At 47.7% G+C, this 16,801-nt stretch overlaps 4 protein-coding genes across 4 annotated transcripts; 2 read left to right on the top strand and 2 right to left on the bottom strand.

Annotated features, from left to right (window-relative positions):
• Positions 1–121: 121 nt before the first annotated feature.
• Positions 122–2,974, bottom strand: F5891DRAFT_1001393 (vacuolar amino acid permease). Its single transcript, XM_041360175.1, has 16 exons — positions 2,589–2,974; positions 2,410–2,526; positions 2,295–2,354; positions 2,159–2,243; positions 2,094–2,104; positions 2,009–2,042; positions 1,921–1,956; positions 1,804–1,869; positions 1,731–1,752; positions 1,312–1,680; positions 1,199–1,256; positions 1,123–1,145; positions 1,039–1,073; positions 810–984; positions 706–754; positions 122–647 (listed from the first exon to the last, which is right to left on the bottom strand). Exons 1-16 carry the CDS (start codon positions 2,782–2,784, stop codon positions 484–486), a joined length of 1,500 nt encoding a protein of 499 aa, XP_041232952.1. The 5' UTR covers positions 2,785–2,974; the 3' UTR covers positions 122–483.
• Positions 2,975–5,560: 2,586 nt separating this feature from the next.
• F5891DRAFT_1001356 (Pkinase-domain-containing protein) lies at positions 5,561–8,919 on the top strand. The gene is made up of 9 exons (XM_041360174.1): positions 5,561–6,671; positions 6,729–6,840; positions 6,894–7,193; positions 7,315–7,427; positions 7,487–7,553; positions 7,614–7,702; positions 7,780–7,877; positions 7,936–8,077; positions 8,234–8,919. The coding sequence occupies exons 1-9, from the start codon at positions 5,760–5,762 to the stop codon at positions 8,453–8,455; spliced, it is 2,055 nt and encodes a 684-aa protein (XP_041232951.1). The 5' UTR covers positions 5,561–5,759; the 3' UTR covers positions 8,456–8,919.
• Positions 8,920–9,748: 829 nt separating this feature from the next.
• Positions 9,749–12,451, top strand: F5891DRAFT_1001352 (HSF-type DNA-binding-domain-containing protein). The gene is made up of 5 exons (XM_041360173.1): positions 9,749–10,169; positions 10,220–10,370; positions 10,468–10,543; positions 10,596–11,846; positions 11,928–12,451. The coding sequence occupies exons 1-5, from the start codon at positions 9,913–9,915 to the stop codon at positions 12,002–12,004; spliced, it is 1,812 nt and encodes a 603-aa protein (XP_041232950.1). The 5' UTR covers positions 9,749–9,912; the 3' UTR covers positions 12,005–12,451.
• An 869-nt stretch (positions 12,452–13,320) lies between these two features.
• F5891DRAFT_940859 (uncharacterized protein) lies at positions 13,321–14,521 on the bottom strand (the record flags this gene model as incomplete). Its single annotated transcript, XM_041374303.1, has 3 exons — positions 13,321–14,012; positions 14,084–14,170; positions 14,326–14,521. The coding sequence occupies 3 exons, from the start codon at positions 14,519–14,521 to the stop codon at positions 13,321–13,323; spliced, it is 975 nt and encodes a 324-aa protein (XP_041232949.1).
• Positions 14,522–16,801: the final 2,280 nt, after the last annotated feature.

The following is a 16,801-nucleotide window of genomic DNA, read 5'->3' as shown; positions in this document are numbered from 1 at the left end:
ATGAGTACATAGTGTGGTACCAACATGCTTGGGTGTCGCTGGAGTTATTGAGGGATAATTACACCCGACGCAAACGGTCAGTCAGTCAAATGAATGTCTAAGGTGAGTACTGCTGAAGCAGTGTCATTTTGCGCAAGTTGTTGGTTCCTATAATGTTCTTCTTGCTCCTGAAGTGTTCCTCTGGAAATGTCGACACAGGTTAGCATCGGCAGGGCATGATCGGACGTGACAATCACGTACGGTAGGGGGTGCTCCTCGATGGGTATGCATGCAATGAAAACGAGAATATTGATCGCAATGTGACAAATGAAAACAACATGGAGTGCATCGGCGTACGACTCAACTGCAGCCTTTCTGTGTGCAGGCGTGAGTTCAGGGATCGAGCTTATGGAATGTCTGAACACAGCATCTGTAAGTGTATGCACTGCATTGATTGTCTTTGACATCATACCGTATCTCCTCGATGATCTGGGCAAAGGGGATTCATATGAAATGCGGACGGTATAGGTGCACACCAATGCCGCTTACCTCTAATGAACCAGGCCCAGTAATCCGCTGGCGCAATTTTCTGAGCAGAACGCTCTGGAGCACAGCCCCTGATAAACTAACACCAAGAACTTGGCCAGTTGTTCGGAAAAGATATGTGACTGTAATTTACACATCTTGAGTTCAGAGGTCCTCTCACGGCAGTCAAGCGGCACTTACTACCGGTTGCAACCGCCATATCCTCCTTGTAAACGCTTGCGATCATCGCCTGCAAATTCAGAAGTGGGTCGGTTTATGAATCAGGGGGAAAGAAAAACACTAACAATTAGCGTAGTAGTAATTAAACTGGCCATTCCAAACCCCTGTGGGAGAACATCTAACCATAGATGGTACTGCGATGTGTTTTCATCCCACAGAGCGAGGCAAATACTGGCAATGACGGTCAAGCCAACAGAGGCCAACGTTAAGTGATACAATTTGCCTGTTCGCCGCATCATCCTGTATTCGTGACGGTAAGTTAGTCAGAATGATGGATGGCCACAAGAACCTCACCAGCCTGCAATCATACTTCCCGTGGATAGAGCAACCTGTAAGAATGTAAGTATTTCCTGTCACAAAACATAAGGAGACCCGCACAGAATGGGGAAGCAAATGTAAACCTAAGGAGCGTGTATTACTTAATGAGTGCAAACGGAGATACTCTCAAGCATACCGGCATTCGTGGACGAGTTGAGCCTGACGGCTGAGAAATACAAAGGGACATTGTATATCTGGACAATATGCCGCTTTAATTAAGTAGCAACGTGTAAAGTTTTTAGCCCTCACCGTTGAAAAAGCAGTCACAGAAGCTAAAAAGTTGGCCAGAGATATCGCCAATGGGGTGCGTTGCGTAATTAAGCGCAGGGGCATCACAGGGTACGGCGCCCAGTAAGCTTCCACTAATATGAAAGCCACCCAGAAAACTGCGCTGGTACAAAAAAGCCCCCATATTAGGGGGTGCGACCACGGAAGCTCCTCAGCAGTCTTAAGACTGAAACCGAGCAATAATCCGGCGACCGCACCAACCAACGTGAATGATCCCATGAAATCAATGCGTTGCAATTTGGAATATGTGCTTTGGGTCTCAATCTCATTGGGCAACTTTATGTTGACCTTGAGTGCGACCAAAGTAAAAGATATGAGCAATAGCGGCGCCTAAGTTCGAATGAGGCCAGAATGAGATAGAAAGATACCAGGCTACCAACCTGCAATAGAAATGCTGCCCGCCTGATTAAAATCATTTAGTAGGCTGTGTGGATATTCTAATTGGCTACTAACCAACCCAGGGTGTCGTTCACCCATCCTCCAAATGGACCACCAAGGCCAGCGCCCAGACCAAACAAACTGATCGAGCGTATTCGTTCAAATCCAGTGAGAAAACCCGTAGCCACTTACATATTAGTCATTCCTTGGTATAGGCCACGCTGTTTCCTAATAGTAATGATAATGATCTGTGTCATTACTCCATGAAACCCTGACTTACAAGGGCACTAGATCGCTGATGGCAATACTGCTGACTGTGACAAGGTAAATTTTCTTGGTGATTGATATTACAGCACCCAACATACCTGTCATTACTCTGAAACAAATGTCAGCACAGTGAGCCTTGCAAAAATCATTCCGTTGCACGCACCCTCCACCACCCATTCCTGCGACGGCGCGCGCAACAATCAACGCCTCCATAGTGGGAGCGAATGCGCATGCGATAGTACCCGATCCTAGATTTCATATTAAAGGGATGAAATGGCTATCAAAATTGCTGTCCGCACCAAACAAAGTCAGTCCAAGGAGCATTGCTCCCTTGCGACCTAAGATGTCTGATAGTCTACCTGATAAACGTTAAAACGAACATGCATCATAGTTCGATCATTTGGTTGCCTTTACCATATAGAGGGGTAAAACAGCATACTGAGAGCAAGTATGATGTCCCCAGATACGAAGACTGTTCAGATTTATTGAAGTAGCTTCCTATTGGTGAGAGAAGTGTTGCCACAATTGTGCCTATTGACAGAAGTTTGGGGTTTGTTATATTCTTCTTTCACTGCCAGCAAGCTAGAGCGCACCATCCAAAGATCCGAGAAACACCGCACTCCAAAGACCTGAAAGGATCCAAAAAAGTTCAACGCGAGAGACTTGATTTAGCGGCGGTGGGTCGATCGGTAAGCTCGACTCTAAGGCCTGCACAGAGTTATAAGAAGACTCCTGATCATGGTCACGGAGCAACGGCCGGGATTCTTTAGACGATGACCTCGATGACATACGTGGGGTCGTGCGATCGTTTGCGGGGTATCCAAGTAAGTATGAGACTTGTTGGGGGGCGACAGGGCGGGGAGAAGTGTCTCAGCCGTGGTGATTTTAAGGCAGGGAAATTAGAATTTCTGGATATGATTGACGCGCAGGAACATGCTTAAGTGTCTTCCAAAGAAATATATGACTGCCGCTGATGCTCAAGCGACGTGTCTTCAAAGTAGTACACTCCCGTGTCATTCTCCGCTCACATCGGTCCCGGGCCGGCCGAACACGAACAAATCACTTGAACAACTCCTCCTTCAACTCCAACGCATTCAAGCTAATCATACAATATTAAACCAAAATTTTCCGCATAGCAAGCAATCAAGACTGACGTTGTGCACCAGGCTCCAAGATTCGTTGCCGCTGTTTGTTTTCAGCATTCAATCCGTACTCTCCGGACGCTAGGCCCTCCTCAGCTTCGGATCTGAATAGTTGACACATCTGTCACGCTGTCTTTTTTGTCTACCCACCATCCTTACAGCCCGGAATTGCTTAAGCTGCCTTTAGGTGCTTCTGGCCATCTTCAGGGCTGATAGCGGGGCCGACTACCCTCCAACTGGTATGAGTGCCTATTCCTCATTGCTCAAATCCACGTACTAGGAATGAAGTATGTACAACAATCTCCGTGAGATGCGGCCGACATACTACGGCATCTACTACTAACTTTGAAATTGCCTCTGAACCCATGACCATGTGTCCACCGCCAAGTGTGTGGGATCATGCAGCTGAGATATGATGGATATTGCCAGAATGTTCGACCCTCTTCGAACCAACCGGCTGAGTTGTTGCCACCCTCTTCACGTATTGCTTTTCACACGATCTTACACGCTGCTGGGATGTTTCCCTTCTCTTTCGCAGGCTCGCAGCCCTTGTGAGCCAGATAGGCTCTCTGCTTCGACATGAAGTCATACCAGCTACAATCTGAGACACACGAGGCACTGATATATCTAGATAGGTGGTGCAGCAGTCCGCTCATGTATAGGTTCCCGTGACATAGTTCTGTTTTTAGGACCGGAAAATTCCATCCTTACTTCATGCTTCCTGAATTTCACTTAAAAGCTGGTGGGGTCATCTTATATCCCCGAAGTACGTTTCCTTTGCCTTCATCTTGCATTGCTATTAAAGGATCGCACCGCTTGCTCTCTTGTCCTCGAGGATTGATGTTTTGACCGTTTTAGGTGTCTCGACGTTACGGAACGTTTATAAAGACCTGTGTTCTGTTTTTGCAAGTGAAACGCGTTCATTAATTGCAGGATATGCATGGATGGTCATACGTACTGGACGGGTCATGTGGGTTCAGATATGAAGCAATTTCCTCGTATTAACATCCTGTTTGCTAGATCACACGAGACGATACTGATGCGGTCTCATCATGATCCTCGACCCCAGTTTTGGGCAGTTATCACAACTTTTTGTGTCACAAATCAACCACAGATGGGGCTCAGCCACCGTATTATCAAGGAGTCATATCATTGATTATCTGCCACCGGTAAATATTGCTGTGTTAGGATGTCGTATGGAAACCCAGATTCGGCCTAGTGATGGTGATGTTGTCAAAGACAGCAATGATGCACCAGGTTGGCATTCCACACAATTCCTATGTTAAGCCGGCCCGTAGGAATGAGCGCTAGGACTGGTGCATCCTCTCTGGGGCTTTATGTGATGCTACAGGGGTCCCTGCGTCGCTGTATTTTTCCCTTCATCAGCACACCGACTTTTGCCAACTGCTGTACATGTTGTGGTTCATGAAGAAAGATATCCCCGTACAGCCTCTCGATGATATCATCCTATCAGCTCGCGTGCAGCTTTATGATACAGCAACCTCCTGGTAGTGGTAAACGTTTATGCAATAAGTTATTCACTATCTTGACAGGATGCATGGAGCCGGTTGGTCCACAGAGAAGTTCTCGTGAGAGTCCATGGTGCACGGCAAGCATGCTCATCGCTTGCAAATATACGCCATTTACAAGGCGAGTTTGCTTTTCGGATCATTAGTATCTCTGCCTCGTGCCCACAGAATCGAACTCATCGGACACGCTTATGTGGCTTATTGCTGTGTATGGAGTTGAAACTGATAATTGCACGAAAGCACCGAGGCAGCCGCAAATGCTACGTGCTGTGGCCTCACTGGGAGCTGCACGCGGAACTGGCGCGGACTCCGTTTCGACAAAGATCGAAACTGCAAATCCAACTCTGCCCGCGGTACCTTTGCCAAGGTTGCCTTCGTGGCAATATTACAAATTGATAAATGACAGGAAATTTTTGCTAGAGTTTACGTTCGCGTTATTACACCCATATGTGCAACGTTCGAGTGGCAGCACTTTCATTTCCGCAAAGATCTGCTTTCTCAACTATACTTTAGCACCAGTTCATCGTACTAATGATATAGTCAAGCCGAGGGTACTAGTGTTGGATGATCGGGTGGGAGAATGGCAGTACAACGGACGGTGACCATGACACGGATCTACGACTTTATGGCATTGTGACGGACACGTTTGATTGCGTGACTAGTTCGATCAAGCGCTTTAACTTGAACGCGAGAAGGGTGTCGGGTGGGGAATTACGCCAACTATCATTTTTATTACTCGGGCAACGTTCGCTTGCTGTCGACCTACTGTCTCGACGATTGCTAAGGTTGAAACGTTGACCATTATAATTAAAGCGAATAAAAGATTCTCTTATGTATAATGTAGGGAAGCTTAAATTAAGTGGAAGATGCCGTCTTACTAAGCTTCGCCATTTTCTGCTACCGTTATGTTGAGGGGACAACAATTTGAGAGTTTATACCTCCCCCGATACCAAAGCAATTTTCTTTCTTCAGTATTTTGGTAGTCCGTGTCTGCTATTGCTGACTCGAAACCTGAACTTGTTGCATAAGTTTAACAGCTATTGTGCAATCCGATCGAGTGCTCGGGATCGACCGCGAATCAACAATCTCCATCATGCACGCACCCTCTCCACCGTCTACTCCGTTACACTCTTCATGGAAATCTGTCTTTCGTCTACCAAACTCTTCAAAGAAGCATCGTGCTAGTGGCAATGGTTCAATACTAGCTGTTGACTGCTCGCCTCGTACAGTTTCCTCTCCTCTTCAGACAGTCAAACATATGCCCGTAACATCCAGTCCTTCACTGGCTCCTGGCTCATTCCTCCCTATCGACGAGCGTTCCTCCTACAACTCTTCGAATACCCGATCTAGCGACTCGAACGTGGGAGCTGTACCGAACTCACCGTACCTTGTGCCTGATTCCCGACTCTTCCCTTGCCAGTACCAGCCGCATCTGCAGCAGTCGTCTGTTTCGAATGTCGAAGCGAATGGAATGGTCACCCCACAACAGCCTCAAAGTCGCGTACGGACAAAGTCGGAGAAACAGCGTATGATGCAGGGTTGCCCTCCGCAGACACCAACAAAGCCTCAGACTGCCACGGGCTCCCAGCAGTCATTCGCACTCCCACAAAGTCACGCTGCGTCTTCAAGTCGCTCGGGGCCCTTGTCTCCTCGGGCCATGGGCGCGTCTGCCACGCGCTTCATTCGTCGCGTAGCATCCGCACCAAATGCGAAGCATCTCTTTTCTTCCGGTAGTCGGTCATCAGCACCTACGAAGAATGGTCTATTAGCACCTGCAGATATGGTTCCACCAGTACCTGGTGCACCCTCTACGTCATCTGACCACGGTGATGACTCATTGGAGACTCTGTCGTCTGGTTCTTCAAGAGGGAGATCTAATCGGAACGAACGGTATCCTGGTAACCCACATCTGTCCAAGACTAGAACTGTGAATGGAGCGCATGATGGTCCAGGGAAAATGGCTTTCAGACGGACATATTCCAGTAATTCAATCAAAGTTCGACAGGTACGTTATAAAGCTTCTCTGCAAGCACAGTTTTCTTTAACAAAGGGGTTAATACAGGTCGAGGTCGGCCCATCAAGCTTCTTGAAAATTAAAATGCTTGGAAAGGGCGATGTCGGACGTGTGTACCTTGTGCGAGAAAAGAAGACTGACAAGCTTTTTGCTATGAAAGGTGGGTTCGTGATTTGACTAGACTTCAAACTGGCTTCAATTATGATTTCTCAGTCCTATCCAAAAAGGAGATGATTGAACGAAAAAAGATCAAACGTGCTTTAACCGAGCAAGAAATTCTAGCTACTTCAAATCACCCATTCATCGTCACACTTTATCACTCCTTCCAGTCGGAAGAGTACCTCTACTTCTGCATGGAGTACTGCATGGGTGGCGAGTTTTTTCGCGCGTTACAGACTCGTCCGGGCAAATGTCTCCCGGAAGATGGCTCACGATTTTATGCGGCGGAGGTCGTGGCGGCCTTGGAGTATCTTCACTTAAATGGCTTCATATACCGCGATCTCAAGCCAGAAAGTAGGTTACTTCTCCTCTTGATCGCCAACGTGTACTAAACGCTTAACTTTATTGCCACATCTTGCTGTAATTGTCGCCTTTCATTTACCGCGTCTTCCGTACTTGGTGGAACTTCGTCCAGATATTCTCCTCCATCACTCCGGCCACATCATGCTGTCTGATTTCGATCTCGCTAAACAATCTGGACATCCTGGGGGCCGTCCTGCGACGATTCACCAGCTAGGACCAAACGGGGTAAGCCGTTTCCTTGTCGTCCATCCGATGGCAATTCACACATTCTACCTATGTTATAGATACCTATGATTGATACGATGTCATGCACAGCAGATTTTCGGACGAACTCGTTTGTCGGTACCGAGGGTAAGGCTCCTTTAATTATCAACAATCAAGGACTTGACCGTATGCGGCTTTGTTGTTCAGAATACATCGCGCCAGAAGTGATAGCTGCACAGGGTCACACCGCTGCGGTGGATTGGTGGACGCTTGGTATCTTGATATACGAAATGATTGTGAGTTGACATCGATCATCATCGGCGGAGTTTGGATCGGATTTTGCTATGGGAAAATCGTTGACGGTCTTGTGTAGTTCGCCACCACGCCCTTCAAGGGAAAAGAGAGGAACGATACTTTTTCCAACATCCGGTCTTTGCCAGTTCATTTCCGGGACGCTCCTAAAATTACGAGGTGGGCTGGAGTTGGACATTGGGTCACGAGTAAACTTTAACGAAAGTCTGCCGTACAGCGCTTGCAAGGATATTGTCATTCGGTTGCTTGACAAAGATGAACGAACTAGGTTTGGTAGCAGGAGTGGAGCCAGTGAAGTTAAGCAGCATAAATGGTTTGCCAAAATGAACTGGGGTTTGTTGCGTCACCAGCGGCCACCGGTGAGTCTGACTTGCTCTTATATATTCTCAGTGTCGGAAAGTGCGTTGGGCGCTTAAGGCGTGTGTTCACCCTTGTGTGAGACAAGTCATATGTTTGATCTGGTACGGCTAGAGAGATATCTTCGACTAACGCGTCCCTTATCTATCCCTGTGTAGATCATTCCGTCGTCCTCGAACGGTCTTGATGCGGTGAACTTTCGGCACCTAAAGGAGTCACGCTCGCTTCACCTAGAGGAGCAAATGCGGGGCGTAGCAGGAACAAGCGTACCGGCGGGCCCTGGGACACCCGGATACGATGACGGTATGGATGCTCCAGCAGATGGAGATCTGTTCGGCGCGTTCAACAGCGTCACGCTACACTATGATGGGGAAAGCTGATTCCGCCATATTCCCGTCTATACCCCTATATCGCGGTGGCTACGAAACATCGGATGCGATCGCCGGTCGAAGATGGGATTTGGTGTGATACTTCATTTTTTCATCGTATGATACCATCCAGTGCTTCATTTCATTGATGCTTTGCTTGCATAGTTCTTGGATTTTTTGTTTCTAGGGAAAAATAGGTTCACATGTATTATTTCACTGCACACCATCGTTGCTTCTTATGACCTGCACAATTCAACCATCTATCACTCGCTTTTATTGTTACTATGTCCGACACTTTACGATCTTTTCTAATCAGTTTGATCATGACGCAGTAGAGCCGCTGTGATTGGTGATTTTGCAAATGTACATGAGATAAGTGCTGGAGGAGTATGTGAAAAAAAAAGGACTCGGGGATCAGCCGATCTCATGGACGTTGGTACACATGTGCGTTTGTCGATGATCCGATTGAGACCGCTGTTTGAAATTGTGTAGACCCAGGCTATGATATGATGAGATCAGTACCTCCGGACTATAAATTAGTATAGGATTTTGTCTAGTCAAATGCGGGTGAAAGAGCGCTAGTGACGAGAAACCAAATAGGTAGACAGTGATAGTGAGCATGGGGTATGTAAGCAGGGACAGGCGATAGAGGGCGCGGGGAGTGGTTCTTTCAAAGTCGGGCGGATCGCTGAGGAGGAGAAGCAAATTGAGAAGATTGGAGGTTTGGTTGCGGTAAGTCCAGATTTGGATAAGTTGAACCACGGCTTACCAAATTGAGTAATTGATTAGGACCCCAGCTAGCGCTAAAGTGAACCAATGATAAATTACAAGGGTGCGGGGCAAGCGAACAAGGTTGTATGGCGGCCGTGAAGGGGATCATTTAATAAAAAAATGTAAATGTAATTCATAGATTCATTACACGTGTAGCTATGAGTTTTTACAGGATGGAGTACTTGAGGCCTGAGGTGCCGCTGAAAAGCAAAAACTTTGGAAAAAGAGAGTAGATTCAGATCTCGCGGCAACTCGAAATTGTCACATGGAAATTTGGTACAAATACTTCCTTACGAGGGTAGCCTCGGCGCCGAGGTAGTGGAATGACAACCAAATTTAGTTGTTATAGTTGTTTTGTTTTGTTTATAATGTATTTACCGAAGGTGATTTCCGAACCCGGCCGCGGCACCCTTGATTACGTTTTATTTAAAAAGGAAAAAGCGGATACAAAAAATGGATATGGAATGTTGACGTAAATTTATTCGTAACCTAATTTCGGTGTTGACGATTTCGGTTGATGATTTATTCTCCACCGTTCATCTAGTTTTATACTTAGCTACCTTTATAAAATATCAAAAAGGTCTCGATCGACGACGAGACTACTTACTACTTTTCATTTTTGGTTCTTTTTAGACAACAGCTACATAGTTCGCACTTCTTTCAATTCCTCCTTTCCTTTCACTTTACGAACAACGACAATGCAGGACCTGTACACTTCTCAATACCCAACCCATCAACGAGCTCAACAATGGTCTCGTCCAACTGACTATCATCAGATTAATACTACGGGTCCTACTTACCCACAGCAGCCATCAGCTTCTCATTCTAGTTCAAGCAATGGCTCTCCGACAGAGGACAGTCCTCCTGCTTCTCTCAAAGTTCATGAGCAGCAGCAACCACCTCCTCCAAAGTCAGAGGCAAAGCCTCAGGCCACTTTCTTAACAAAACTTTACGCGTAAGTTCGCGTTTAACATCATCAGTTCTATTCATTAACGCGTTATATAGTCTTCTTGAACGTCCAGAAAATCATCACATGATCCGTTGGGATCCTGCAGGAGAACATATCATCGTAGAGAGACCAGAGCAGTTGGCTCTCCATGTCCTCCCAAGCATTTACCGTCAATCGAGATTTGCAAGCTTCTCCCGGCAACTAAATGTATGTCTGATGTGCTTCCATCCTTCTCTGTCGACGCCAAAACCCACTTAATCCTTCACTAAAATGAATCTTTCACTGACCTCACTTCGTCCATTAGATCTATGGCTTCATGCGCAAAGTAAACCTCCGTAACGTCGACCCCGCTATTGATGATCCAGACGCAAGCACATGGTGTAAGTCCGCGCCAGTGCCCCCTTCTCCTTTACTGACCATACGGTTCCGCAGCCCACCCCACCCTCAACCGCCACTCCCCCCCTGAGGTCGTGGCCAATTTCAAACGCCGCGTCCCCCCGCGTCTTCCAAAGCCAAGGAAGCGCGATACTCAGGAGCCCCCATCAATACCTCCTCCCCGTTCCGCTATCGGTATGGGTCCAGTCCCTCTCACCGTCCCTTCATCTGTGGGTCCAAAAGGCACATTGCCTAATGCTAGTGGTCGTGCTCGTGGCTTTTCTGCACCAGGTTCCTTCACTCCTTTGAATCAGAACAGTCCAGGTTGGAGTGCGACTTATCCTCACACTCGTAACCTGCCTCCCCTCACTGTCCCTTCGGAACCCACTCATCATAACTTGTATAATCAGTCTCACTTGCAACCCATCTCTCCTGCGGAGGAATCTCCCACTGCTCAGTTCAGCGCAATGGGTCCAGGAAGTGGATATCATCACCCTCAGCATACTAGCAACAGGGACATGCTTGTCCCTCCCTCGCAGTACTCCTACCCTGACCAGAACTGGCAGTATTCACCTAACAGCACGACTTCCAATCATTCGGGCAGTTTGTCTTCCTTGTTGAACCCACCGAGCAACAATGGTTATGGTCCTCGCCCAACGCCGACCATCAACACATCTTACTCATCCACCTACTCGGGTGTTTCGATGCAGAGTGACAATAGTCCGCCCTCACTATCTCCGGATAGCCGCCCAACTACGGGATACTCCATTTCATCAGTGTCATCTTTGCCATATGAGGAATCACCATCACACCATACTTACCATCAGGCTGATTACTCGCGTCCCGGGTCGAGCCATCACCGCCCCATTTCGCCATCATTGTCACGCCCACCATCGTCCTCGAAGCAATATGGACCGTCGTCCTTGAGCATCCGTCGTCCCCGTCGCCACAGTCAGGCTATGAGTCCATACCCGTCTCCGTATGGAGAGCATCCTTCCAACGAGAGACCCTCGACATCGCCTCATCCTGACGATGGAAACATGCCACGAGTGCGCAGCATGATCCAGTTGCCATCTGTGGACTCGTATGGTTTCCCTTCCGGGCAAACTGAGTTCGCATACTCTGCTGTTGGCGGTGCATCCATCGATTCGATGGATGGCCGGAGTGGTTGGGGTCACCATCAGGTTGGACCACGCCCCTCTACCAGCGCATCATCGATCAGTGCTGCTTCCCACACTTCGTCGTCTCAGGCGAACACGCCACCACTCGGGGACGGATACGGCGCAGGGGAAGCCGACATTAACCGCTGTGAGTCGCGCGACTACCCCTTGCGCCCTCCGATGTCTCACGGGCTGGCTTACTGACTGTCAGTCTCTTGAATGGGTGCAGTCTCGCCTGACTTTGGGTTTGTCGCTATGAACGAGCACCTTCCTCCGCAATATACCAAAATCGTGAGCGAGCTTTAGACGCAACGTTCCCGTGGAGAAGATAGACTTGTTGCTCGGATCGCCTTTTAATTCAACTTGTTGGTGTTTTTCATCTTTGACTTTTGGACTGCTCTGGCTGTTTTGTGTTTGCGTTTGACCTCACGATCCCACTTTCCTTTGTTCGCCTCACTTTACCCGCTTCTTCTTCTACGAAGCTATACGAAATTGGAAGATCTTTTTCATGAACGTTACAAAACGATTGGCTGCGTTTGCATGTGCTCTCTCATCTAGTTCCAGCGTGTATACTTTGCTCCTCATTTGTAGTACCACACCCCATCATCACTCCCACTTTGATACCTCTCTCTCTAGTCTTTGGCTCTCGTGTGCATACGGTTACCCCGTATACTGTTACCCTCGTTCATTGATATCCCGGCTGCGATTTTTTTCGATAGTATCTGCAATACATTTTGCTTGTCCAAAACGCAACATGAGATATATTCCTGATGGCGGCCTTAACCTAATTGCAAACGCAAAACTCCCTCTCCCCGCTATCAAAACCCCAAAATTGCAATTCCCACCTGCAATTTTCCACGAAATATTTCACGATAACAAGTAAACAAAACGGCGACCGCATATGTACGTACCAAATCGGGAAACGACTTGTTGATCTCGTCAAATATACAGGCGTGATCTGATCAGAGCGAATGCACAGAATTCTGATCGGCAATGCTAACGTAACCCGTCAGCTTTCATCTGCCTTTTCGGATGTTTGCGAAACAGGTGACTCGAGTTTTTGCCCAAAGACGGAACAAGTGGGGGCGATAGACCACTGCCCGCAGTACTTGCTGCGGTCTCATTGACATTGCCTTTCTGTTCGTTCCAGATTTTCCGTGATTGTGGTGGTGGAGTCATTCATATACGATCGTACCAACAGGAAAGAGGGGCGACCCTGTGTACAAGGGCTGGAATTGGCACAGCTGTGGCAAGGATCAAGTGGCGTTTGCTGCAGGGCAGGCATCAGGTCAGGGGCAATGCTATACACGTTTATCACCTGTATGATGGCTATGAGACCTGTGTAGATCGACATTAGGCCTTCAGTCTCGCCCATTGGCGGTGTCAGTCCAGATACCGCACGCGGATTTCATTGGTGCTTTACAGCTGCCACGCGTGACTTGGAAAGATGCGAAATCGACATGTGTAGTTTATGAAAGATAGTAGTAAAAAGTACATCAGTTCCAAAAAGAAATACATACACAACATACAAGTTTGGGTTTAATCAGCCTGATATGATATCCTTGAGTAATAATATACAAGTCTAGGCTCGAGAGAGTCCTTTTAAGAAGAAAACGCAGCGACTAGGCTGCAGGAAGACCGGACACGACGCGATGTGGCGAAACGAGTTGTGCCTCGCTCATGTTGCTCTGCGGCTGCAAAGTCAGGGGTAACCGTATTGCTCGAGATCCGACATCGTCATCCTCTGCATCTAAGAATGCCACTCTTTCTTCAGATACACTTCCAGGAATCTCATCGTCAAGCTCATCGTCCACCGCTCGGCGCGCTACCACACTGATGTAGATGAAAAGTGCAACGCACAAAGAGATTCCGCCAATAGTCCAGACTTTGCTCCAGATATCATCCTCTTCCTCCTGAACATCGGATTCTTTCTTGGCACTGAACGAGCGAATTCCTGCACCGATGCTAGTGTGAATGATGACTTTGAAAAGGGACAAAGCCGTGCAAATCACATAGGTCCGCATGGTGAGGGTCGGCGTGGCCGCAAGAAGTGCGTTGAGCACATTATATGGGTATGGTGCAAGTCTGACAAGGAATAATAGCTGGGGTTTGCGTTCGACAGCTCGGACTGCGCGGGATAGAGTGCGGGTCGAGGAAAGCCAACGACCAATTGGCTCGCGCAAGAACGTTCGTGATAACCAGAACACGACGACAGCACCAGAAAGGGCAGCACAATACGAGATAACAGCACCAGTCCACGGCCCAAATGTATATCCCGATAATGTGATCAGCGTGGAATACAGTGGGAGAGGGGCTATTAAAACGTGAGAAACATCGACGCACATGTGAGTTTTTGACCAATGATAAATCAAGAATAAAACGTACGAAATGTAGTGATAAAGATGAGACAGAATAACACTGCATAGCCGAAGTGCTCATCGTTTCGCAACCAGCGTGACAGGTGCTCAAGACCTGTTGGAAATAGATATTGTGAGCAAAATTACAAGCGAGTTATGGCGTTGTCATAATCGTGCAAGCGAGGAATAGAGATAATTGCGCCAGTCTGTAGCATCGGCCCACTAGGGCGCAGGGTCACGAAAGCAGACCAATAGGAACCGAAGACTTACCATCGAAAACCTCAGTCTTCCAAAATGCGATAGCTAAGATAAATCCAAGGCTGGTTACACCGTACGCAAAGATAGGCAGCCATTGTTTGAAAAGATTCCATATCCGCAGCCCGCGCGGACGAACATATCGCTGCGATTGTGGGAGAGTTTGTGATGAGGAAACCGATGAAGAGGAAACAGACAAAGAAGTATGCATTGGAATGAGATGGTGGGATGGACGCGAGCTTCGATGCGGGGAAGAACGACAGTTGAGAGGTATTTCGGTTGAAAGTGGACCTGGGCATAATTTCTCGCTGAGTACCGGTGGATCAACGTTTAGCTGTACGGCCATGGTAGCTTGGCAGAATTGAACAGGTTTAGATCACCAGCTTGGCACTTATGGTTTCTAGTTGCAAGACGCCCGAGCGGCAATCGCGCTGCTCAGCGCACACAGTGAACAGTAGTCAGGATGGCTTGATAAAACGAGAGCGGAGAGAAGGAACGACGGGTTGCAAGGCGATGCAATATTTTTAAGTCTCCAGCAAGAGCATGCCAATATGGTTTTCACGGTATTGCAGACCTTATCTCAGTAGAGTCTCACGCCACTATTATATAGGATCGTTACGACTGGCTCAGCGAGTCTGTAGCACATGCTACATGGTGCTGCGGATCGTCGTCGAGGAAATGAGATAGGTCGACATCCATTCATTCATAGTTATAATGCTGAACAGATCTAACGGCCCATACGGATTAATGCGGGAGTAGCACACGAAGCTTTTTGAGCGCCTTGCCACGTTGCATACCGTGACACATGCAAATATGCTCCGAGTCAACTGACTGTTCTACACTATGTAATTGGCAATCCATTTATTTGCAATCTTCTCAGACGAGTCGGCCAGCCTGGTCGGTGTCAGAGAAGTACCCTGATGAGTCGGGCGGAGATACGGAGGGGCAGAACATATGATGGAAGGCTTCGCCCCTGTATGTGTTAATACATATCACCCAATGTGAATGTCAGTGTCGTTGAAAGAAGAGGACGTTACAAGTAACAGGCGCCAGTGAATGGAATGCGAACAGCAATGTCACTGAAAGTAAGAAGCAGGAATCACATTACAAGTAGCATGAGCTCGTATGCCGTCAAAAACGATGTGTCGAGTCAGCCAGACAGACAAACGATATGACGAGCAAAACTCAGAAAATTATGCTGAGCTGGTTCGGGGAGGGTGATATCCAGAACGCCTGCCAAGATAAATGACATCCCCCCTGGGCCTGTTGGACTTGGGGTGCGCATGGCGAACTAACATATTAACGTTTTGCCACTATAGCCAAGTATAATTTTTAAGTAAGAGAATTCGAAGCAGTGGGGTCGGATTGACGCACTCCGCATTCCTCGCCACATTATGCTGTGACTTCTCCACGACACGACATTGTCGGCATGTGCGCAGAAATTCTAGATGCGCGCAGAAATTTCTAGATGCAAATGTCAATGGTGTAAACTGGTGGAGGCGAAAGAGTAACCTTACTTCAAGATGTTGTATTAGCTTGGATATAGCGGAGATTGCAGTTTCACCATTAACGCCCAAGGCAATTTTCAAGTAAAAGAATTCGAAGCGGCCTAAGCGGGGCCGGGATCTGAGACACTCTCTTCATTCCTCTGACAAGGAAGTCCCGGTATGATGTGAGTTCTCTGCGACGCAAGATTTTCGGCATGCGCACATAAGTTTCTAGTCGCGAATGTTGATGGTGTAAACTGGTGGAGGCGAGAGAGAAACCTTACTTCCAGATGTTCTACCAGCTGGGATGTAGCGGAGATTGCAGATTAATTATTTTTTCTTCGTCTCGGTGCACCATGGAATGCCGAGTCGAGTCGAGAGCGTAGTATTATGTCGGGTCCTGAGCAGCGCTAAGCCTAACCTTCCCGAGGCAAGGTCTGAACCAAATAGAAGGATGGCCCAGTCTTCTTTGTACATAATGTGGGGGCTGGACCTGGAGCTTCAAGTGCGCTCGCGAGTTGTGCAAAGATATTCAAATATATATCACCCCACAGGTGTCTGAGGGCCACGGAAAGCTCTACAGCGTGGGACATGCAGCAGCTGCCGTAAGTTTATTTTGAGAGGGAGCTAGGGAATGATAGGTTGAAGTCAGCTAGGGAGTAGGAGAAGTAGGCATGCCTGTATTACAAGAGCACCATTAACCTTGTATCTGTGACGCGTATTAATGATGGGCACGAGGCAAACGCCACATCTTGACCGTGTTGCTTATGCAATCGGACTCATCAAGACTTTGTCCATCTCACACGTCGACAAATTTACTAGCAACCGGTACGCAGCAGCTGAGATTGCAAATTTGAAGGCTTTCCTATACAGAATCACCGTTCCTTCTTGGCACTGACAAAGTCCAAGCAAATCCCATCTCGTGCGCACATTTTATTCCTTCAAATTCCATGTTCTCTGAGTCATTCTGCATCATATCACACAGTCACTGGCAGTCCCACGTC

The sequence above is a fragment of the Suillus fuscotomentosus genome, assembly GCF_016647785.1.
Source record: "Suillus fuscotomentosus strain FC203 chromosome Unknown F5891scaffold_3, whole genome shotgun sequence".
Classification (NCBI taxonomy): Eukaryota; Fungi; Basidiomycota; class Agaricomycetes; order Boletales; family Suillaceae; genus Suillus; species Suillus fuscotomentosus.
Note: the sequence above shows the minus strand (reverse complement) of the source record. Positions and strands in the feature narration are given on the sequence as shown.